Here is a 25,513-nt window from a genome sequence, read left to right as displayed (position 1 = left end):
ATGTGTGTGAGGCCAGTTTTCTGTGCTCTGTGTCAGATGTGGGACGTCCGTGAGACTCCCAGCCTCCCAGATGGCCACATCTGCACCAGGTGCATCGAGCTGCAGCTCCTTTGGGACTGTGTTAGGGAACTGGAGATGCAGCTCGATGACCTTCGTCAGGTCAGGGAGAGTGAGGAGGTGATCGAGAGGAGCTATAGGCAGCTAGTCACTCCGGGGCCCAGGGAGACAGATAAATGGGTAACAGTCAGGAGAGGGAAGGGCAGGAGTCAGAGGCTAGAGAGCACCCTTGTGGGCTGTACCCCTTGACAATAAGTACTCCTGCTTGAGTACTGTTGGGAGGTGGTGGGGGAACTGCCAACCTGGGGGAAGCAACAGTGGCTGTGCCTCTGGCACAGAGTCTGGCCCTGTGGCTCAGAAGGGTAGGGAAAGGAAGAGGATGGCAGCAGTGATAGGGGACTCTATAGTTAGGGGGTCAGACAGGCGATTCTGTGGATGCGAGAAAGAAGCACGGATGGTAGTTTGCCTCCCAGGTGTCAGGGTCCAGGATGTTTCTGATCCTGTCCAAGATATCCTGAAGTGGGAAGGAGAACAGCCAGAGGTCATGGTACATATTGGTACCAACGACACATGCAGGAAAAGGGAGGAGGTCCTGAAGGCTGACTACAGGGAGTTAGGAAAGAGGTTGAGAAGCATGACCACAAAGGTAGTCATCTCGGGATTACTGCCTGTGCCATGCGACAGTGAGTAGAGGAATAGAGTGGGATGGAGGATAAATGCATGGCTGAGGGATTGGAGCAGGAGTGACCTGTACAAAAAGGATGGGTTGCACTTCAATCCCAGGGGGACCAATATCCTGGCAGGGAGGTTTGCTAAGGCTATTGGGGAGAGTTTAAACTAGGATTGATGGGGAGTGGGAACCAAACTGAAGAGATGGAGGAAAAGGCAGTTGGCTCACAACTAGAGAAAGCTTGGAGACAGTGCAAAAGGGAGGATAGGCAGGTGATCGAGAAGGGACACGCTCGAACCGATGGTTTGAGATGTGACTATTTTAATACAAGGAGTATTATGAACAAAGCGGATGTGCTTAGAGTGTGGATCAGTATGTGGAGCTATGATGTTGTGATCATTACAGAGACTTGGATGGCTCGGGGCAGGAATGGTTACTTCAAGTGCCAGGTTTCAGATGTTTCAGAAAGGACAGGAAGGGAGGCAAAAGAGTTGGGCATGGCACTGTTGATCAGAGATAGTGTCTCAGCCGTAGAAAAGGAGGAAGATATGGAGGGATAGTCTACGAAGTCTCTGTGGGTGGATGTTAGGAACAGGAAGGGATCAATAACTCTACTGCGTGTTTTTTTTTTTATAGACTAGCAATAGTAACAAGGACATTGAGGAGCAGATAGGGAGACAGATTCTGGCAAGGTGTAATAATAACAGCAGTCGTGGTGGGAGAATTTAAATCCCAAATGTTGATTGGCATTGTCCATAGAGCGAGGTGCTTAGGTGGGGTAGAGTTTGTTAGGTGTGTTCAAGAAGATTTCTTGACACAATACGCAGATAAAGCCTACAAGAGGAGAGGCTGTACTTGATCTGGTATTGGGAAATGAACCTGGTCAGGTGTCAGATCTCTCAGTGGGAGAGCATTTTGGAGATAGTAATCACAACTCTATCTCCTTTACCATAGCATTGGAGAGGAATAGGAACAGACAAGTTAGGAAAGCATTTAATTGGAGTAAGGGGAAATATGAGGCTATCAGGCAGGAACTTGGAAGCATAAATTGGAAACAGATGTTCTCAGGGAAATGTACAGAAGAAATGTGGCAAATGTTCAGGGGATATTTGCATGGAGTTCTGCATAGGTACGTTCCAATGAGACAGGGAAAGGATGGTAGGGTACAGGAACCGTGGTGTACAAAGGCTGTTGTAAATCTAGTCAAGACAAAAGGTTCAAAAGGCTAGGCAATGATAGAGAGCTAAAAGATTATAAGGCTAGCAGGAAGGAGCTCAAGAAAGAAATTAGGAGAGCCAGAAGGGGCCATGAGAAGGCCTTGGCAGACAGGATTAAGGAAAACCCCAAGACATTCTAAAGTATGTTATGGGCAAGAGAGAGAGAGAATAGGACCAATCATGTGTGACAGTGGAAAAGTGTGTATGGAACCGGAGGAGATAGCAGAGGTACTTAATGAGTACCTTGCTTCGGTATTCACTACAGAAAAGAATCTTGGCGATTGTAGGGATGACACAGCGGACTGAAAAGCTTGAGCATGTAGATATTAAGAAAGAGGATGTGCTGGAGCTTTTGGAAAGCATCAAGTTGGATAAGTCACCAGGACCAGACAGGATGTACCCCAGGCCACTGTGGGAGGCAAGGGAGGAGATTGCTGAGCCTCTGGCAATGATCTTTGCATCATCAATGAGGATAGGAGAGGTCCCAGAGGATTGGAGTGTTGCGGACATTGTTCCATTATTCAAGAACAGGAGTAGAGATAGCCCAGGAAATTATAGACCAGTGAGTCTTACTTTAGTGATTGGAAAGTTGATGGAGAAGATCCTGAGGGGCAGGATTTATGAACATTTAGAGAGACATAATATGATCAAGAATAGTCAGCATGGCTTTGTGAAACAGGTCATGCCTTATGAGCCTGATTGAATTTTTGAGGATGTGACTAAACACATTGATAATGGTAGAGCAGTAGATGTAGTGTATATAGATTTCAGCGAGGCATTTGACAAGGTACCCCATGCAAGGCTTATTGAGAAAGTAAGAAGGCATGGGATCCAAGGGGACATTGCTTTGTGGATCCAGAACTGACTTGCCCACAGAAGGCAAAGAGTGGTTGTAGACGGGTCATATTCTGCATGGAGGTCGGTGACCAGTGGTGTGCCTCAGGGATCTGTTCTGGGACTCCTACTCTTCCTGATATTTATAAATGACCTGGATGAGGAAGTAGAGGGATGGGTTAGTAAATTTGCTGATGACACAAAGGTTGGAGGTGTTGTGGATAGTGTGGAGGGCTGTCAGAGGTTACAGTGGGACATTGAAAGGATGCAAAAACGGGCTGAGAAGTGGCAGATGGAGTTCAACCCAGATAAGTGTGAGGTGGTTCATTTTGGTCCGTCAAATATGATGACAGAATATAGTATTAATGGTAAGACTCTTGGCAGTGTGGAGGATCAGAGGGATCTTGGGGTCCGAGTCTTGGGGACACTCAAGGCTGCTGCGCAGGTTGACTCTGTGGTTAAGAAAGCAAACGGTGCATTGGCCTTCATCAATCGTGGAATTGAGTTTAGAAGCAGAGAGGAAATGTTGCAGCTATACAGGACCATAGAAAGGGTGCAAAGGAGGTTTACAAGGATGGTGCCTGGATTGGGGAGCATGCCTTATGAAAATAGTTCGAGTGAACTCGGCCGTTTTTTCCTTGGAGTGACGGAGGATGAGAGGTAACCTGATAGGGGTGTATAAGATGATGAGAGGCATTGATCGTGTGGATAGTCAGAAGCTTTTTCCCAGGGCTGAAATGGCTAGCATGAGCGGGCACAGTTGTAAGGTGCTTGGAAGTAGGTACAGAGGAGATATCAGGGGTAAGTTTTTTTTAAACATAGTGGTGAGTGGGTGGAATGGGCTGCCGGCGACGGTGGTGGAGGCGGATACGATAGGGTCTTTTAAGGGACTCCTGGACAGGTATATGAAACTCAGAAAAATAAAGGGCCATGGGTAACCCTAGGTAATTTCTCAGGTGAGGACATGTTCAGCACAACTTTGTGGGCCGAAGGGCCTGTATTGTGCTGTAGGTTTTCTATGTTTCTACGTGAACCAGGTAAGACGTAAACCAGGTAACTAGAAGAAAATGACAGTGGCACAAGAATTAATTTACTGGAATAGTTCAAACTTTACCATAAACATAAGATATTCTACAGATGCTGGAAATCCAGAGCAACACACACAAAATGCTGGAGGAACTCAGCAGGTCGGACAGCAGTCTGGAGAGGAATAATGAGTTGAATATTTGGGCCAAGACCCTTCGTAAGGACTGGAAAGGAAGTGGGAAGATGCCAGAATAAGAGAACGGTGAGAGGGGAAGTAGTTCAAGCTGGGAGTTGATAGGTGGAAAAGGTCGATCATAGCCTTTGGTGGCTGTGAGAAACGTGGCTGAAGAAGAAGAAATCTGACACAAGAGGAGAGTGAGACCTGGGAGAAAGGAAAGCAGCAGGCACATCAGAGGTAGTTGATAGGCAAGGAAGGTGCCAAGACGATAAGAGGAGAGCCAGAATGGGGAATGGAAAAGGTAAGGGGTGGAGTGGGACAAACTACCAGGCATTGAAGAAATCGATGTTCATGTTGTCAAGTTGGAGTCTACCCAGACAGTATATGAGGTGTTGCTCCTGAAGCCCGAGGGTGGCCTGATTGTCTACAAACTTGGCCACAAAGCCATCAATTTCATCATCCAAATCACTGACAAATAATGTAAGCAGCAGTCACATCACCGACCCCTGCAGAACACCAGTCAGCAGCAGCCAGCCAGGAAATGCTCCTTTTATTCCGACTCTCTGCCTCCTGCCAATCAGCCAATCCTCTATTGTAGCTAGTATCTTTCCTGTAACCCCATGAGTTCTTGTTAAACAGCCTCACACGTGGCACCTTGTCAAAGGCCTTCTAAGAATACAAGTACACAACATCCACCGACTCTCCCCTGTCTATCCTGCTTGTTATTTCCTCAAAGAATTCCAACAGATTTAGACCATAAGACATAGGAACAGAATTAGGCCATCTGGCCCACCGAGTCTGCTCCGCCATTCAATCATGGATGACCATGATTAGTAACTTTCCTGTAATAGCATCCATTCTTAACTTGGTAAGCAGCCTCATGTGTGGCACCTTGTCAAAGGCCTTCTGAGAGTCCACATATACAACATCCACTACATCCCCTTTATCCCTCCTACTTGTAATCTCCTCAAAGAATTCCAACAGGTTTGTCAGGCAGGATTTTCCCTGAAGGAAACCATGCTGACTTTGTACTATTTTGTCCTGTGTCGCCAAGTACTCCATCACCTCATCCTTAACAGTTGACACCTTCCCAACCACTGAAGATCAAGTTAACTGGTCTATAATTTCCTTTCTGCTGCCTTCCTGCTTTCTTAAAGAGTGAAGTAACATTTGCAATTTTCCAGTCCTCTGGCACCATGCCAGAGTTCAATGATTTCTGAAAGATCAATTCTAATGCCACCACAATCTCTAACGCTGCCTCTTTCAGAACCTTAGGGTGCAGTTCCTCTAGTCAAGGTGACTTGTGTACCTTTAGGTCTTTCAGCTTTTTCAGCACCTTCTCTCTTGTAACAGTAAGTGCACCCACTTCTCTTTCTTCACACACTACATCAGACAGACTGCTACTGTCTTCCACAGTGAAGACTGATTTAGTTCATCAGCCATCTCCTTGTCCCCCGTTATTATTTCTCCTGCCTCATTTCTAGCAGTCCTATATCTAATTTCTCTTTTATTTTTAACATACTTGAAAAAACTTTTACTATCCACTTTAATATTATTTGCTAGCTTGCTTTCATATTTTATCTTTTCCCTTCTAATGATTTTTTTAGTTGCTCTCTGTAGGTTTTTAAAAACTTCGCAATCCTCCATCTTCCCACTAATTTACGCCCTATCTTTTGCTTTTACAATAGCTTTGACTTTCCTTGTCAGCCACAGTTGTACTATTTTACTGTTTGAGTATTTCTTCATTTTTGGAATACACATGTCCTGCACCTTCCTCATGGTTCCCAGAAACATACGCCATTGCTGCTCTGCTGACATCCCTGCCAGCAGCTTCTTCCAATTTACTTTGGCCAATGCCTCCCTCATATCACTGTAATTTCCCTTACTCCACTGAAATACTGCTACATCAGAGTTTACCTTCTCCCTATCAAATTTCAAGTTGAACACAATCATATTGTGATCACTGGTTCCTAAGGGTTCATTTACCTTAAGCCCCCTAATCATCTCTAGTTCATTACATAACACCCAATCCAGTATAGCTGATCCCCTAGTAGGTTCAATGACAAACTGCTCTAAAAAGCTGTCTCTTAGGCATTCAACAAACTCACTGCCTTGAGATCCAATACCAACCTGATTTTCCCAAGCGACCTGCATGTTAAAATCTCCCATGGCTACCATAATATTGCCCTTTTGACTCGCCTTTTCTATTTCCCGTTGTAACCTGTGGTCCACCTCCCAGCCACTGTTGGGAGGCCTGTATATAACTTGACTTTTTACCCTTGCAGTTTCTTAACTCAATCTATAAGGATTGAACATCTTCTGATCCTGTGTGCTGGTGGACGCAGCAGGCCAGGCAGCATCTATAGGAAGACGTACAGTCGACGTTCTGGGTCGAGACCCTTCGTCAGGACTAACTGAAAGAAGAGATGGTAAGAGATTTGAAAGTGGGAGGGGGAGGGGGAGATCCGAAATGATAGAAGACAGGAGGGGGAGGGATGAAGCTAAGAGCTGGAAAATTGATTGGCGATTGGCAAAAGGGATACAGAGGCTGGAGAAGGGAGAGGATCTTGGGATGAGAGGCCTAGGGAGAAAGAAAGGGGGGAGGGAATCCAGACGATGGGCAAGAAGTTATAGTGAGGGGACAGAGGGAGAAAAGAGAGAGAAAAAAAGGGGGAAAGGAAAAATAATAAATAAATAAGGGATGGGACACGAAGGGGAGCTGGGGCATTAACGGAAGTTAGAGAAGTCAATGTTCATGCCATCAGATTGGAGGCTACCCAGATGGAACATAAGGTGTTGTTCCTCCAACCTGAGTGTGGCTTCACCTTGACAGTAGAGGAGGCTGTGGATAGACATATCAGAATGGGAATAGGACGTGGAAATTCTTCGTAACTTCCGGCACCTCCAACGGGATCCCATCACTAAGCACATCTTTCCCTCCCCCGACCCCCCCCCCCCCCGCTTTCTGCTTTCCGCAGGGATCGCTCCCTACACGACTCCCTTGTCCATTCGTCCCACCCATCCCTTCTCACCAATCTCCCTCCCGGCACTTACCCTTGTAAGCAGAACAAGTGCTACACATGCCCCTACACTTCCTCCCTCAGGGCCCCAGACAGTCCTTCCAGGTGAGGCGACACTTCACCTGTGAGTCGGCAGGGGTGATATATTGTGTCCGGTGCTCCCGATGCACCCTTCTATATATTGGCAAGACCCGACTCAGGCTGGAAGACCGTTTTGCTGAACACCTACACTCTGTCTGCCAGAGAGAGCAAGATCTCCCAGTGGCCACACATTTTAATTCCACATCCCATTCCCATTCTGATATGCCTATCCACAGCCTCCTCTACTGTCAAGATGAGGCCACACTCAGGTTGGAAGAACAACATCTTATATTCCGTCTGGGTAGCCTCCAACCTGATGGCATGACCATTGACTTCTCTAACTTCCGTTAATGCCCCACCTCCCCTTCGTACCCCATCCCTTATTTATTTATTTATTTTTTCTTTTCTCCCCCCCCTCCCCTTTTCCCCCTTTTTTTTCCTCCCTCTGTCCTTCTCACCTTTCCCATCCTCTGGGTTTTCCCCCCTCCCCCTTTCTTTCTCCCTAGGCCTCCCATCCCATGATCCTCTCCCTTCTCCAGCCTTGTATGCCTTTTGCCAATCAACTTTCCAGCTCTTAGCTCCATCCCTCCCCCTCCTGTCTTCTCCTATCATTTCGGATCTCCCCCTCCCCCTCCCACTTTCAAATCTCTTACTATATCTTCTTTGTTAGTCCTGACAAAGGGTCTCAACCCAAAACATCGACTGTACCTCTTCCTATTGATGCTGCCTGGCCTGCTGCGTTCACCAGCATTTTTTGTGTGTGTTGCTTGAATTTCCAGCATCTGCAGATTTCCTCGTGTTTCTGATCCTATGTAACATCTTTCTAATGATTTGATGCCATTCTTTACCAGTACAGCCACACCACCCCCTCTGCCTATCTTCCTATCCCTCCGATATAATGTGTAACCTTGGACATTCAGCTCCCAACTATAACCATCCTTCAGCCACGATTCAGTGATGGCTACAACATCATACCTGGCCATCTGTAATATTGCAACAAGATCATCCACCTTATTTCTTGTACTGTGTGCATTTAGATACAACATGTTAAGTACCATATTTGCTATCCTTTCTGATTCTGCATCCCTAATGATTTGATACTCAGCCTGCTGGCTGCAACTAAGTCCCATCACCTGTCTTCTCTTCTTGACAATCTGACTGCATGCTATCTTTACTTTTTTTTTTAACCATCCATCCTGTCCCAAGTCCCTTCGCTCCGATTCCCACCACCCCTGCCAAGTTAGTTTAAACCCTCCCAACAGCTCTAACAAACCTGCCCGCGAGAATATTGGTCTCCCTAGGGTTCAGGTGCAACCCATCACTTTTGAACGGGTCATATCTCTCCCAGAGGAGATCCCAATTATCCAAGAACTTGAAGCCCTGCCCCCTGCACCAGCTTCTCAGCCACGCATTTATCTGCCAAGTCATCCTTTGTTAAGCAAGATCTTCCCTAATGAAAATCATGCTGATTCATGCCTATTTTATCATGTGCCTCCAAGTACCCTGAGACCTCATCCTTAACAATCGACTCCAACATCTTCCCAACCACTGAAGTCAGACTAACTGGCCTACAGTTTCTCCTCTTCTGCCTCTCTCCAATTTGCAATTTTCCAGTCCTCCAGAACCATACATGCATCTAGTGATTCTTGAATGCCTCCACAATCTCCCCAGCCACCTCTTTCAGAACACTGAGGTGTAGTGCATCTAGTTCAGATGACTTATCCACCTTTAGACCTTTCAGCTTCATAAGCACTCACTACTCCCTCCTGGTACTCTAGAACTTCCAGCACACTGTTAGGTGTCCACAGTGAAGATGGATAAAAAATACTTACTTAGTTCATCTGCCATTTCTTTGCCTCCCATTACTATGTCTCCAGCATCATTTTCCAGCGGTCCGATATCTATTCTCACGTTTTCTTTTCACTATTTATATATCTGGAAAACTTTTGGTATCCTCTTTAAAAGTATTGACTAGCTTGCCTGCATATTTTATTTTGTTTCTTCTTATGAATGCAGTTGCCTTCTGTTGGTTTTTAAGAAGCTTCTCACTAAGTTCGCTCTATTTTTTGCCCCTCTTTTGCTTTTATGTTGTTTTTGGCTTCCCCTGTCACAATTGTGTCATCCTGCCTTTAGAATACTTATTTGGGATCTATATATCCTGCACCTTCCAAGTTTCTCCCAGAAACTTCAGCCATTGCTGTTCTGCTGTCATCCTTGCTAGTGTCCCCTTCAAGCTAAATTTTCCAGCTCCTCACTCATGCCTCTGTAATACTGATACATCTGACTTTTAGCTTCTCTCTCTCTCTCCCTCTCAAACTGCAGAGTGCAGTCTAACATATTATATGATAATATACAAATTTATCATATTTCCTCTGGCAACTCTTTTGCAAGTATCACTACCTGAAGTTAACTCTCAGGTTTCTTTGAAATCTCTTCCCTCTCATATCTGTGCCCTTGAGTTTTGGACTCCCCTACCCTGGGAAAAGACTATGACTAGACACCCATTCTTCTATAAACTTCTAGAACCTCTCATTCTCCTAGTGCACTAAGGAATAAAGAACAGCATGAAAAGCCTCCTCCTATAACTCATGCTCCCTAGTTTAGGAAGCATTCTCATAGCTCTCCCCTGCACCCTCTCCAGCTTGACAACGTATTTCCTATAATATGGTACCCAAAACTATACACAAGTTGAGTCTCACCAATAACTGATTTGTCCAGTATACTGTTCAGTGAGCTCAGACTGCAGCTTCACAGGACTGGTGGCTTACGTGACCTTTCGCACTGCTTGGCTGAGGTTTCTCCACTTCAATAGCAGAAGTAAAGGGAAGGACATCCAACCACATTCAGTCAATAACAGCAAACAAGTGAACTACCTCAATTACTCCAAAATCTCCATTTGAAAAATCAATCTCCTGCAGATGGATTCACTGAACCAACAGAGGGTACTGATCTCTGCAGGATCTAGAAGCACAAGTACACGCCGCACTGCACAGAGGGTAAACAAACTGCTTGACCCAGCATACACCAGCTGAGGTTCAGCCCGTAGCTCCTAAAAAGAACATGTCATACCTGAACCCAGAGGGGGACCAAGGGCACAAATCATTCACAATCCAAGCAACTGCCAACAATCAATGACAAGGAATGGACACTAAAGAAATTACAAATGTTAAAACTAGAACTAAACCAAGGTGCTTGAATAGAACCACGTGATAGTTCAAAAAGCAAAACACAGCCAGTGACAGATGAGTGACCAAAATAGATTAGAAACCCCCAGACGCAACCACAACCTTTCCCATCCTGCTTACACTTCCAGTCTCTGTTCCTCCTGTTCCATCACATCTTTTCTGATAACTTGGCTTTCTCCATTGTTTTATTTGTAAAGGCAGGAGCATAATCAATCAATACTTTCAGAGTAGCAAACTGCAGTCATATATAAAGCACGGATTACTGCTCTTTTCCTCAAATATCGAACACTACAGTTCCCTACCACTTACTTCCCTTTGGCCCATCTCTCCATGTATTCTGATACTTCTTTCCACACGGTTCCTAACCTTAAAACTACTTAGTCACTATCTATCTCTACTCAGCTCATTCAGAGCAGAAAATGGCCCACCACCCCACCACCTCCAATAACATCTGCATGGATCACATTACCCAATATTGCCCTCTCTGCCTTGGCACTTCAAATACTCGTCTAAATACCGGGTAAATGCTGTGATCCTTCCTCCATCACCCCAAGCATTGCCACACTTCAACCACCATTTTAGACCATGAGATACAGGAGCAGAATTAGGCCATTTGGCCCATTGAGTCTGTTCCACCAGTTCATCATGGATTTTTCAATTTTTCTCTCAGCCCTAATCTCCTGCCTTCGTACCGTATCCCTGTGCACCCTGGCCAATTAAGAATCTATCAACCTCTGCTTTAAAATATACATAAATATGGGCTCCACAGCAGCCTGTGGCGACAAATTCCACAGATTCATCAGTCTCTGGCTATAGAAATTCCTCCTCATCTCCATTCTCAAAGGACACCCCCTATTCTGAGACTGTGTCCTCTAGTCTTAGACTCTCCCACCATAGAAGACATCCTCTCCACATCCACTCTATGAAGTCCTTTCACCATTTGATCGGTTTCAATTAGGTCACCCCTCATTCTTCTGAATTCTAGTGAATACAGGCCCAGAGCTATCAAACTCTCTTCAATCCTAAAATCATTTTTGGGAACCTCCTTTGAACCCTCTTCAGTCTCTGCACCTCCTTACCAAGATAAGGAGATCAAAACTGCTCAAAACACTCCAAGTGCTTGATAAAGTCCCAACGTTACACCTTGCGTTATATTCTAGTCCTCTTGATATAAATGCTAACATTGCATTTGCCTTCCTCACCAGACTCAACCTGCAAACTAACCTTTAGGGAATTCTGCACGAGGACTCCCAAGACCCTTTACACCTCAGTTTTTTGCATTTTTTCTCCATTTAGAAATAGTCAACCCTTTCATTTGTTCTACCAAAGTGCATGGGCCATACTCTTCCCAACACTATATTCCATCTGTCATTTCTTGGCCCATTCTCCTAATCTGTCAAAGTCCCTCTGTAGTCACTCTACTTCCACAAAACTACCTGCCCCTCCACCTATCTTCATATCATCTGCAAACTTTACAACAAAGCCATCAATTCCGTCATCAAAATCACTGACATAACATAAAAAGAATTGGTCCCAACACAGACTCCTGTGTAACACCAATAGTCACCGGCAACAAACCAAAAAAGGCTCCCTTTATCCCACGCTTTGTCTCCTGCCTATCAGCCACTGCTTTATCCATGCTAGAACCTTTCCTGTAGTACCACGGGCTTGTAGCTTGTTAAGCAGCTTCATGTGTGGTACTGTCAAAGGCCGCCTGAAAATCCAAGTACGTTACATCAACTGATTCTCATTTGTCAATCTTGCTTGTTATTTCTTCAAATAATTCCAGAGATTTGTCAGGCAAGATTTTCCTTTGAGGAAACTATGCCAGCCATGGCCTACTTTATCAAGTGCCTCCAAGTAACTTGAGACTTAACCCTTAATAATCAACTTTAACATCTTCCCAACCACTGACTAGCCTATAGCTTTCTTTCTTCTGCTTCTTTCCATTCTTGAAGAGTGGAGTGACATTTGCAATTTCTCAGTCTTCCAGAACCATTCCAGAATCCAGTGTTTCTTGAAAGATCATTTCTAATACCTCCACGATCTCTTCAGGCACCTCTTTCAGAACCATGGGTTGTACACCATCTGAATGTATGTAGGCAACTTACCCCTGCCTTCAGACCTTTCAGTTACCCAAAAACCTTCTCTCTACTAACGGTAATTTCACACACTTCATGGCCCCTGACACCTGGAACTTCCATCATACTGCTTGTCTTCCACAGTAAAGACTGTGGCAAAATACTTTTCAGTTCATCCGCCATTTCATTGTCCACCATTACTACCTCTCCAGCAGTTTTCCAGCGGTCCAATATCCACTCTCACCTCTCTTTTACAATGTATCTGAAGAAACCTTTAGTATCCTCTTTAATATTATTGGCTGGCTTACTTTTGTATTCCATCTTTACCTTCTTAATGACTTTTTTTTAGTTGACTTCCATTGCTTTTTTAAAGCTTCCCAATCCTGTAACTTCCCAGTAATTTTGCTCTAGTATATGCCCTCTCTTTGGCCTTTATGTTGGCTTTGACTTCTCTTGCTAGCCATGGTTGTATCATCTGTCCTTCAGAGTACTTGTTCTTCTTTGAGATTTCTATATCCCGTGTCTTCCGGATTGCCATCATCCCTGCCAGTGTTCTTTTCCAATCAATTCTAGCCAACTGCTCTCTCATGCCTCTGTAATTCCTTTGACTTCACTCCACTCGACTTTAGCTTCTCTTTCTCAAATTTCAAGACAAATTTCTTTACCTTTCCCCATGGGGTTATGATCACTTTTCCCAAAGGGTTCTTTTACCTTGAGCTCTGCAATCAATTCTTGTTCATTGCACAACATCCAATCCAGAGTAGTTGATTCCCTAGTGGCCTCAACCACTAGCTGCTCTAAAAAGCCATCCTGCAGACACTCTAGGGATTTCCCCTCCTGGAATCCAGCACCAACCTGATGTTCCCAATCTACCTGCATATTGTCCCTCATGACTATTGTAACATTGCCTTTTTGGCATGCATTTTTTACCTGTTGTAATTTATAGCCACATCCTAATTACTGCTTCGGTGTCTGTAAACAACTCCCATCAGAGAGTTTTTACCCTTAGCTCTATCCACAATGATTCCGACTCTATACCATCTCTTTCCAATGATTTGATTTCATTTTTTTTTACCAACCAAGCAACTTTACCAACAAGTTTACCCCTCTGCCTTTCTGCATGTCCTTTTGATACAATGTGCATCCTTACACATTAAACCCCCAACTATAATCTTCTTTCAACCATGATTCAGTGATGCCTATAACATGTGTAATACCCTGGTTCATATCTTTACCGTTATGCTGTATGCATTTGGCAGCTTTGGGCCTGTACTCACTGGAATTTAGAAGAATGCAGGGGATTTCATTGAAACCTACTGAATGTTGTAAAGACTAGATACAGTGGATGTGGAGAGGATGTTTCCAATGGCGGAGGTATCCGGAACTAGTGGGCAACCTTTTAGAACAGAGTAATGAGTAATTTTTTTTGCCAGACAGTAATGAATCTGTGGAATGCTCTGACACAGACTGTGGTGGAGGCCAAGTCCATGAGTGTATTTAAAGTGGAAGTTGAAAGTTTCCTGATTGGTCAGGGCATCAAAGGATTTGGCGAGAAGGCAGGTAAATGGGATTGAATGGGATCCAGGATCAGTTATGATGGAATGGCAGAGCAGACCTGATGGGCTGAATGGCCTAATTCTGCTCCTATGTCTAATCCCGCAGCAGTAGCCTTTGTGTTCCTGCTTATATTCCTTATGCAGTTATCTTTAGCCTTCACCTTCCCCACTTCACTCCATCTGCTTCCCATTTGTTTTCTCATTGTCTACCTCCATCCATCATCCACCAGCTTGTCTCCTCCCCTACCTTGCACTAACTATCCATCATCCTTCACCTCTCTTCAGACCACTAATCATCTTGCACTACTCACACTCCTCCCCCTCTCCTCTTATTATCAGCTATCTTTCCTCTATATCATATTGCAGGTTTTGACCCAAAACATGCACAGTTCCTTTCCTCTTGCTGCTCGACCTGCTGAGATCCTCTTGTAGACTGTTCATTGTTCTAGATGCCATCATCTGCAGTTCCTCTGGTCCTTAATACAAATTCCTGTGATCCACCACTGGGAACAAGATTCCAATCACAAAACAACCATCCACCATCACCAACTCTGCCTTCCATTCCCAAGCCAATTTGGATCCAATTTGGCAAAGTAACTCAAATCCCTTGAGCTTTTGGACCAGACTTGTTGTGGGACCATGCAGATGGCATCAACTGCACTGTCCTTCCATTAATTTTCACCAATTTTGATTGCTTCTCCAGCCGTTGGCCAGTCCTGTGTCTCAACTTTTTCACCCTACACAATTTCCTTCTTGACTGAAGGAAGCACTTTTAGAACATAACAGCACAGAACAGGCCCTTCAGCCCACAATGCTGTGCCAAACAAGCTAAGCAGTAAATCAAAACACTCTAAAACCTAATACCTCCTACCTACACAATGTCCATAACCCTCCATCTTCCTCATATTCAGAATCAAGTTTATTATCACCAGCATGCATCATGAAATTTGTTAACTGAATGTTGGTATTCATTTCTAGAGGTATAGAATATAAGAGCAGGGATGTGATGTTGAGGCTCTATAAGGCCACTCGTGAGACCACACTTGGAGTATTGTGTGCAGTTTTGGGCTCCTTAATTTAAAAGGATATACTGACATCAGAGAGGGTTGAGAGAAGATTCACAAGAATGATTCCAGGAATGAGAGGGTTACCGTATGAGGAACATCTGGCAGCTCTTCAGCTGTATTCCCTGGAGTTCAGGAGAATGAGGGGGGATCTCATAGAAACATTCCAAATGTTAAAAGGCCTGAACAGATTAGATATGGCAAAGTTATTTCCCATGGTAGGGGATTCTAGGGCAAGAGGGTATGACTTCAGGATTGAAGGAAGCCCTTTTAGAACTGAGATGCAGAGAAATTACTTTAGTGGTAAATCTGTGGAATTTGTTGCCACGAGTAGCTGTGGAGGCCAAGTCATTGGGTGTATTTAAGGCAGAGCTAGATAGGTTCTTGATTAGCCAGGGAATCAAAGGGTATGAGGTGAAAGCAGGGAAGTGGGGATGACTGGATGAAGTAGATCAGCCCATGATTGAATGATGGAGTAGACGCGATGGGCCGAATGGCCTACTCCTGCTCCTAAATCTTATGGTCTAACTTAGCAGCAGCAGTTCAATGCAATATATAATATAGAAGAAAAAAATAATGAATAAGTAACAGTATACGTACAGTGAATAGATTAAAAATCGTGCAAAAAACAGAAATATACATTCAACAAGTGAGGTAGTGTTCAAGGGTTCAATCTCCATCTAGGAATCGGATGGCAGAGGGGAAGAAGCTGTTCCTGAATCACTGAGTGTGTTCCTTCAGGCTTCTGTACCACCTACCTGATGGAACAGTGAGAAAAGGGCATGCCCTGGGTGCTGGAGGTCCTTGACGCTGGAGGTAACTAACGCTGCCTTTCTGAGACACCGCTCCCTAAAGATGTCATGGGTACCCAAGATAGACCCAACTAAATTTACAACCCTCTGCTGCTTCTTCCACTCCTGTGCAGTAGCCCACCGCTCCCCCCCAACACCAGACAGTGATGCAGCCTGTTAGAATGCTCTCTACTGCACATCTATTGAAGTTTTTGAGTGTATTTGTTGACATACCAAATTTTTTCAAACTCTTAATGAAATATAGTCGCTGTCTTGCCTTCATTATAACTGTATCGATATGTTGGGACCAGGTTAGATCCTCAGAGATCTTGACACCCAGGAACTTGAAACTGCTCACTCTCTCCACTTCTGATCCCTGATGAGGATTGGTACGTGTTCCTTCATCTTACCCTTCCTGAAGTCCACAATCAGCTATTTCGTCTTACTGATGTTGGGTGCCAGTTTGTTGCTGTGACACCACTCCACTAGTTGGCATATCTCGCTCCTGTACGCCCTCTCATCACCATCATGTGCCTATCTAAACATCTCCTGAAAGCTTTCAATGTATTTGCCTCTACCAACATACCAGGCAGCACATTCCAGGCAACCACCACTTAACTAAAAACTTACCCCTCACATCCCCTTTGAACCAACCCACCCCCCACTCCCCCACATTCAATGCATGCCCTCTGGTATTAAACAATTTTATCCTAGGAAAAAATTACTCCCTGTCTACTCTATCTATGCCTCTCATAATCTTATAAAGCTCCATCAGATCCCCTCAGTCTCCACTGCTCCAAAGAAAACAACCCAAAGATTGACTGGCCTCTCACAATAGCACGTGCTCTCTAGACCAGGCAGCATCCTGGCAAACCTCTTCTGCACCCTCTCCAAAGCCTCAACATTCTTCCTATAGTAGGTCAACTAGAACTATATGCGATACTGCAGATGTGACCTAACCAGAGTTTTATAAAGCTGCAGTATAACCTCTTGACTTTTGAACTAAATTCCTTGACAAATAAAAGCAAGCATTCCATAAGCCTTCTTAACCACCCTATTGATCTGTGTAGCCACTTCCATGGATCTATAAACTTGGACCCCAAGATCTCTTTGCTCAGCAACACCTAAGGACTTTGCCCTTAACAGTGTACTGTCTCCTTCCATTTGCCTTACTGAGGTGCAACACCTCACATTTACGTGGATTAAATTCCATCTGCCGCTTCTCTGTCCATATCTGCAACTGATCTATATTGCGCTATATTCTTTGCCAGTCTTCTACACTATCCTCAATCCACTTTATCTTGGTTTCATCCGAAAATCTACTAACCTACCCATCTACATTTTCATCCAGGTCATTTATATACATCACAAAAAGCAGACGCCCAGTCTACATCCCGATAGAACACCACGAGTTACAGACCTCCAGCTTGAATGTTCCTTGGACCACTACTCTCTGTATTCTATATGCAAGCCAGTTCTGAATCCAAACAATCACTTTGCTGTGGACACCATGCATCCTAATCTTCTGGATTAGCCTCCTATGACAGACTTTGTCAAGCGCCTTACTAAAATCCATGTGGACAACATCCACTGTTCTACCTTTATCAATCTCTCTCGTCACCTTGTCAAAAAACTCAATCAAATTGGTAAGGCACAACCTGCCATGCTCAAAGCCATGCTGGCTCTCCCTACTTAGTCCATGAGTTTCCAAATGCTCATATGTCCTATACCCAAGAATCTGCTCCAGCAATTTCCCTACAACTGACATGAAATTCATCGGTCTATAGTTCTCAGGCCCTAGGGACTTATCCACCTCAATACTCATTAGGAGGCTCAATACTTCCTCCTCCTCAACCGCTAAGCAACCTAACACGCGCTCAGCACTAATCTCCTGGTCCTCCATGTCCTTTTCCTTGATAAAACTGAAGTACTTACCTACATTCTCCACATCCAAGCTAATGCTCCCCTCTTTATTCTTGAATGGTCCTACACTCTCCTAGATATCGTTTTGCTCTTGATGCATGTATAGAATGCCTTGGGATTCAACTTAATCTTACTTGCCAAACACTTTTTATGGCCCCTCCTGGCTTTCCTAATTCCCTTTAGTTCTTTTCTGGCTTCTTTATAATCCTCATGTGCTCTGTTTGATCCTAACCGAAGCTTCATATTCTTTTCCTTCTTGGCAAAATTCATCACTTTACTGGATATCTAAGGTTCTCTCACCTTTCCAACCTTGTCCTTCCTACCAACAGGAACATAACTTTCCTGTACTCTGTGCAATTGATCTTTAAGCACCCTCCACATGTCTGTTGTGCCAGAAAAAAAGTGTTACAATTAACTCTATTTCCTGCATATTGCCTTCGTAATTTGCCCTACTTCGATTTAGGAGTCAGGGCCTCAGAAATCCCCTGCCTTGTACCCTGGACTGCTATGGGAATCACCACATCTGGCCTGCCTAGACCTCTGACTCCTGTTTCCAAGTGATTTGTTCTTTAATTCCAGCATCCCCCTCTCCTAATTCTCCAACAATGCACTTCCCTGTATTTATGAAAGACTTCACCCACATCTTCCAGTTCCATGCACAGATATTACTTATTTATTGATTGAGATGCAGTGTGCAGTAGGCCCTTCCAGCCATGCCACCCAGCAGACCCTGATTTAACCCAAGTTTAATCACAGGCCAATGAATACAATTAACCTACCAACTGGAACATAAGACCATAAGACACAGGAAAAGAATTAGGCCATTCGGCCTACCGAGTCTGCTCCACCATTCAATCATGGCTGATTCTTTTTTCTTTCTCCTCCTCAACCCCAGTTCCCGGCCTTCTCCCGGTAACCTTTAATGCCGTGTCCAGTCAAGAACCTATCAATCTCTGCCTTAGATACACCCAATGACCTGGCCTCCACCGCTACATGTGGCAACAAATTCACCACCCGTTGGCTAAAGAAATTACTCCGCATCTCTATTTTGAAAGGGCGTCCCTCTATCCTGAGGCTGTGCCCTCTTGTCCTAGGCTCTCCCTCCATGGGAACATCCTTTCCACATCTACTCTGTCTAGGTCTTTCAACATTTGAAAGGTTTCACTGAACATCTTTGGACTATGGGAGAAACCAGAGCACCTAGAGGAAACCCATGTGGTCATGCAGAGAACATACAAATTCCTTACAGACAGCGACAGGAATTGCTGGTACTGTAAAGCAGTACGCTAAGCTAAAGTGCTACCCTAATCTAGTCCATGGCCACACTCAAGTTGGAGGAACAACACCTTATATTCTGTCTGGGTAGCCTCCAACCTCATGGCATGACATTGATTTCTCCAGCTTCCAGTCATAGCACTTACCTTTCCATTTCCCTCTCTATTTTCACCTCCTCCTGATGTTCCTCCCCCTTTCCTTTCTTCCATGGTCTTCAGTCCTCTCCTATCAGATTCCCCCTTCTCCAGCCGTTTACCCCTTCACCAATCAACTTTCCAGCTCTTTACTTCACCCTCTTCCCCCAGTTTCACCTATCACCTTGTACTTCTTCCTCCCCTCCCCCCACCTTCTTACACTGACTTCTCTTTCTTTCCAGTTCTGAAGAAGGGTCTCAGCCTGAAATGTCGACTGCTTACTCTTTTCCATAGCTGCTGCCTGGCTTACCAAGTTCCTCCAGCATTTTGTGTAAGTTGCTTTGGATATCCAGCATCTGCAGATTTTCTGGTGTTTGTGTATCTTTGATAGGCCCTGTTCTTCCCCTGGTTGCCCTCTTACTTTAGTCTCGTTGATAACCTTGCCCTTGACTTCCACCTTCATCTTATTTCTGCCACCTCCTCTGCCATTCCATGGTCTAACCCTCATGTTGCTGCTCCTGCTTCTCCAAAAACTTAATGCTTCAAATGATTGTGATTATATTGTTTTTACAAGACCATCAGAACCCCCACCTGCATTATCTTGTCCCCGATCTGTAGTCCTGCAACTTCAGCTGGTCCACCTTCTGAGATTCTAGTAACATATATACCCTGTGAAAGCAGAACAATTGGTTATGGCAATGAAATGTAGGCTGCAAGTTAATTCAGACCCAATAACCAATTATGGTGACCCAGAAGGAAGACAGAGCACAAAATTAAGCAAGCAAATGATATAAACACAAAATTCAACATATCTTATGGACACAAAAGGTATGTAGATAAAGTAAAACATTAATCCTCGAGTGGAGTGAAGAATTAATGATTGGGAACAGAAATAGCAGTGATACTAAATATAATATGGAGTACCTCTACTCCTTCCACCAAAAGCAGAATTCCCCAGTGGCCAACCATTTTAATTCTAATCCTTATTCCGACGTTTCAGTCCATGGCCTCCTCTTGTGCCATGATGAGGTCACTATCAGGGTGGAACAACACCTCATAATCCATCTAGGTAGTCTCCAACCTGATGGCACGAATATCGATTTTCCCTTCTGGTAATAATATTGTTTCCTCTCCCTTCCCTCTTTTTCTATTCCCTATTCTGGCCTCTTATCCTCACTTACCTATCTCTGCCTCCTTGTGCCCCTCCTTCTTCTCCTTCTCCTATACTCCACTGTCCTCTTCCATCAGAATCCTTCTTCTCTAGCCCTTTAACTTTCCTCCCTATCTGGCTTTACCTACTGCATCACTTTCCAGCTAGTCCTCCTTTTCCTCCCCACACCTTTTTATTCTAGTGTCTTCCCCTTCCTTCCAGTCCTGAAGAAGGTTCTCGCCCCAAAACTTTGACTGTTTATTCATTTTCATAGATGCTGCCTGATCTGCTGAGTTCCTCCAACATTTTGTACCTGTTGCTCTGGATTTCCTGCATCTGCAGAATCTCCTATGTTTATTACAACTGGACCAGTGTCTTGGTAGAAGACACTGTAAAGATAACAATAGCCAATAACCTTGGTTTTATCAAAAATATTCTTTCTGGACTGCTTAGATCTTGATCCCTTTGTTAATGGGAATTTTTCGTTCATTCTACTCTGTCCATGGGCTTCAGGATTTTAAAGCACATCCATCAGATCTCTTAGGAAATTTCTGTCCCAAGAAGTACCTCTAAGTGTAAGCTCCTCATACTTACAACTGCGGTAGTTAATCCCTTCCACACACTCTCCAAAGCCTTATAAATTTTCAGCAACGTCTGTCAATGACAGGGCTAGTGGTAGAAGTCATCACCCCACCTAGTGGCATGAACATCAACCTCTCTAACTTCCGCTAATGCCCCACCTCCCCCTCGTACCCCATCTGTTATTTATTTTTATACACACATTCTTTCTCTCACTCTCCTTTTTCTCCCTCTGTCCCTCTGAATATACCCCTTGCCCATCCTCTGGGACCCCCCCCCGTCTTTCTTCCCGGACCTCCTGTCCCATGATCCTCTCGTATCCCCTTTGCCAATCACCTGTCCAACTCTTGGCTCCATTCCTCCCCCTTCTGTCTTCTCCTATCATTTTGGATCTCCCCCTCCCCCTCCAACTTTCAAATCTCTTACTAACTCTTCCTTCAGTTAGTCCTGACGAAGGGTCTCGGCCTGAAACGTCGACTGTACCTCTTCCTAGAGATGCTGCCTGGCCTGCTGTGTTCACCAGCAACTTTGATGTGCGTTGCTTGAATTTGCAGCATCTGCAGAATTCCTGTTGTTTACCTATAGCCCTCTATTTTTCTAAGCTCCATGTATCTATCCAAAAGTTTCTTAAAAGACCCTATCGTATCCGCCTCCACCAACATTGGCAGCCCATTCCACGCACTCACCACTCTCTGAATAAAAAAACTTACCCCTGACATCTCCTCTGTACCGACTCCCCAGCACCTTAAACCTGTGTCCTCTTGTGGCAACTATTTCAGCCCTGGGAAAAAGCCTCTGACTATCCACATGATCAATGCCTCTCATCATCTTAATACACCTCTATCAGGTCACCTCTCATCCTCCGTCGCTCCAAGGAGTAAAGGCCGAGTTCACTCAACCTATTCTCATAAGGCATACTCCCCAATCCAGGCCACATCCTTGTAAATCTCCTTTGCACCCTTTCTATGGCTTCCACATCCCTCCTGTAGTGAGGTGACCAGAACTGAGCACAGTACTCCAAGTGGGGTCTGACCAGGGTCCTATATGGCTGCAACATTACCTCTCGGCTCCTAAATTCAATTCCATGATTAATGAAGCCAATACACCGTACACTTCCTTAACCACAGAGTCAACCTGCGCAGCTGCTTTGAGCGTCCTATGGACTCAGATCCCAAGATCCCTCTGATCCTCCACATTGCCAAGAGTCTTACCATTAATACTATATTCTGCAATCATATTTAACCTACCAAAATGAACCATTTCACACTTATCTGGGTTGAATTCCATCTGCCACTTCTCAGCCCAGTTTTGCATCCTATCAATGTCCACTATAACCTCTGACAGCCCTCCACACTATCCACAACACCTCCAACCTTTGTGTCATCAGCAAACTTACTAACCCATCCCTCCACTTCTTCATCCAGGTCATTTATAAAAATCACGAAGAGTAAGGGTCCCAGAACAGATTTTTGAGGCACACCACTGGTCACCAACCTCCATGCAGAATATGACCCGTCTACAATCACTCTTTGCCTTCTGTGGGCAAGCCAGTTCTGGATCCACAAAGCAATGTGCCCTTGGATCCCATGCCTCCTTACTTTCTCAATAAGCCTTGCATGAGGTATCTTATATAATGCCTTGCTGAAATCCATCTACTACTCTTCCTTCATCAATGTGTTTAGTCACATCCTCAAAAAATTCAATCAGGCTTGTAAGGCACGACCTGCCTTTGACAAAGCCATGCTGACTATTCCTAATCATATTATGCCTCTCCAAATGTTCATAAATCCTGCCTCTCAGGATCTTCTCCATCAGCTTATCAATCACTGAGGTAAGACTCACTGGTCTATAATTTCCTGGGCTATCTCTACTCCCTTTCTTGAATAAAGGAACAACATCCGCAACCCTCCAATCCTCCGGAACCTCTCCCGTCCCCTTGATGATGCAAAGATGATCGCCAGAGGCTCAGCAATCTCCTCCCTCGCCTCCCCTCCCTCAGTCCATAAGACCATAAGACAAAGGAGCAGAAGTAGGCCATTCGGCCCATTGAGTCTGCTCCGCCATTTTATCATGAGCTGATTCATTTTATCCTATTTAGTCCCACTGCCCTGCCTTCTCACCATAACCTTTGATGCCCTGGCTACTCAGATACCTATCAATCTCTGCCTTAAATACACCCTTCGTGATTTTTATAAATGACTTGGCCTCCACTGCTGCCCGTGGCAACAAATTCCATAGATTCACCACCCTCTGACTAAAAAATTTTTTTCGCATTTCTGTTCTGAAAGGGCGCCCTTCAATCCTGAAGTCATGCCCTCTCGTACTAGACTCCCCCATCATGGGAAACAACTATGCCACATCCACTCTGTCCATGCCTTTTAACATTCGAAATGTTTCTATGAGGTCTCCCCTCATTCTTCTAAACTCCAAGGAATACAGTCCAAGAGCGGACAAACGGTCTTCATATGTTAACCCTTTCATTCCCGGAATCGTTCTAGTGAATTTTCTCTGTACCCTCTCCAACGTCAGCACATCCTTTCTTAAATACGGAGACCAAAACTGCCCACAGTACTCCAAGTGAGGTCTCACCAGCGCCTTATAGAGCCTCAACATCACATCCCTGCTCCTGGAAGATGTGGAATCGATATGGGTAGAGCTGCATAACACTAAGGGGCAGAAAACATTGGTGGGAGTTGTGTACAGGCCACCTAACAGTAGTGGTGAGGTCGGAGATGGTATTAAACAAGAAGTTAGAAATGTGTGCAATAAAGGAACAGCAGTTATAATGGGTGACTTCAATCTACATGTAGATTAGGTGAACCAAATTGGTAAAGGTGCTGAAGAAGAGGATTTCTTGGAATGTATGCGGGATGGTTTTTTGAACCAACATGTCGAGGAACCAACTAGAGAGCAGGTTATTCTGGACTGGGTTTTGAGCAATAAGGAAGGGTTAATTAGCAATCTTGTCGTGAGAGGCCCCTTGGGTAAGAGTGACCATAATATGGTGGAATTCTTCATTAAGATGGAGAGTGACATAGTTAATTCAGAAACAAAGGTTCTGAACTTAAAGAAGGGTAACTTTGAAGGTATGAGATGTGAATTAGCTAAGATAGACTGGCAAATGACACTTAAAGGATTGACGGTGGATATGCAATGGCAAGCATTTAAAGATTGCATGGATGAACTACAACAATTGTTCATCCCAGTTGGGCAAAAGAATAAATCAAGGAAGGTAGTGCACCCATGGCTGACAAGAGAAATTAGGGCTAGTATCAATTCCAAAGAAGAAGCATACAAATTAGCCAGAAAAAGTGGCTCACCTGAGGACTGGGAGAAATTCAGAGTTCAGCAGAGGAGGGCTGAGGGCTCAATTAGGAAGGGGAAAAAAGATTATGAGAGAAAACTGGCAGGGAACATAAAAACTGACTGCAAAAGCTTTTATAGATATGTAAAAAGGAAAAGACTGGTAAAGACAAATGTAGGTCCCCTACAGACAGAAACAGGTGAATTGATTATGGGGAGCAAGGACATGGCAGACCAACTGAATAATTACTTTGGTTCTGTCTTCACTAAGGAGGACATAAATAATCTTCCAGATATAGTAGGGGACAGAGGGTCCAGTGAGATGGAGGAACTGAGCGAAATACATGTTAGTAGGGAAGTGGTGTTAGGTAAATTGAAGAGTTTAAAGGCAGATAAATCCCCAGGGCCAGATGGTCTGCATCCCAGAGTGCTTAAGGAAGTAGCCCAAGAAATAGTGGATGCATTAGTGATAATTTTTCAAAACTCGTTAGATTCTAGACTAGTTCCTGAGGATTGGAGGGTGGCTAATGTAACCCCACTTTTTAAAAAAGGAGAGAGAGAGAAACCTGGGAATTATAGACCGGTTAGCCTAACGTCGGTGGTGGGGAAACTGCTGGAGTCAGTTATCAAAGATGTGATAACAGCACATTTGGAAAGCGGTGAAATCATCGGACAAAGTCAGCATGGATTTGTGAAAGGAAAATCATGTCTGACGAATCTCATAGAATTTTTTTGAGGATGTAACTAGTAGAGTGGATAGGGGAGAACCAGTGGATGTGGTATATTTGGATTTTCAAAAGGCTTTTGACAAGGTCCCACACAGGAGATTAGTGTGCAAACTTAAAGCACACGGTATTGGGGGTAAGGTATTGATGTGGCCAGAGAATTGGTTAGCAGACAGGAAGCAAAGAGTGGGAATAAACAGGACCTTTTCAGAATGGCAGGCAGTGACTAGTGGGGTACCGCAAGGCTCAGTGCTGGGACCCCAGTTGTTTACAATATAAATGACTTGGATGAGGGAATTAAATGCAGCATCTCCAAGTTTGCGAATGACACGAAGCTGGGCGGCAGTGTTAGCTGTGAGGAGGATGCTAAGAGGATGCAGGGTGACTTGGATAGGTTGGGTGAGTGGGCAAGTTCATGGCAGATGCAATTTAATGTGGATAAATGTGAAGTTATCCACTTTGGTGGGAAAAATAGGAAAACAGATTATTATCTGAACGGTGGCCGATTAAGAAAAGGGGAGGTGCAACGAGACCTGGGTGTCATTTAACACCAGTCATTGAAAGTGGGCATGCAGGTACAGCAGGCGGTGAAAAAGGCGAATGGTATGCTAGCAAGAGGATTCGAGTACAGGAGCAGGGAGGTATTACTGCAGTTGTACAAGGC

At 44.5% G+C, this 25,513-nt stretch overlaps 1 protein-coding gene across 1 annotated transcript in view; it reads right to left on the bottom strand.

The window, feature by feature from the left end:
* tax1bp3 (Tax1 (human T-cell leukemia virus type I) binding protein 3) overlaps positions 1-25,513 on the bottom strand; it is a 53,738-nt gene that overhangs the window by 2,467 nt on the left and 25,758 nt on the right. The window contains exon 4 of the mRNA XM_072244073.1: positions 19,684-19,761. Coding sequence (XP_072100174.1) covers positions 19,684-19,761 — 78 coding nt within the window. The remainder of the gene's footprint in view (positions 1-19,683; positions 19,762-25,513) is intronic.

Source organism: Mobula birostris, chromosome 26, assembly GCF_030028105.1.
Source record: "Mobula birostris isolate sMobBir1 chromosome 26, sMobBir1.hap1, whole genome shotgun sequence".
NCBI classification, from domain to species: Eukaryota; Metazoa; Chordata; class Chondrichthyes; order Myliobatiformes; family Myliobatidae; genus Mobula; species Mobula birostris.
The sequence above is the reverse complement of the archived record's forward strand: the minus strand, read 5'-3'. Positions and strand labels throughout refer to the sequence as shown.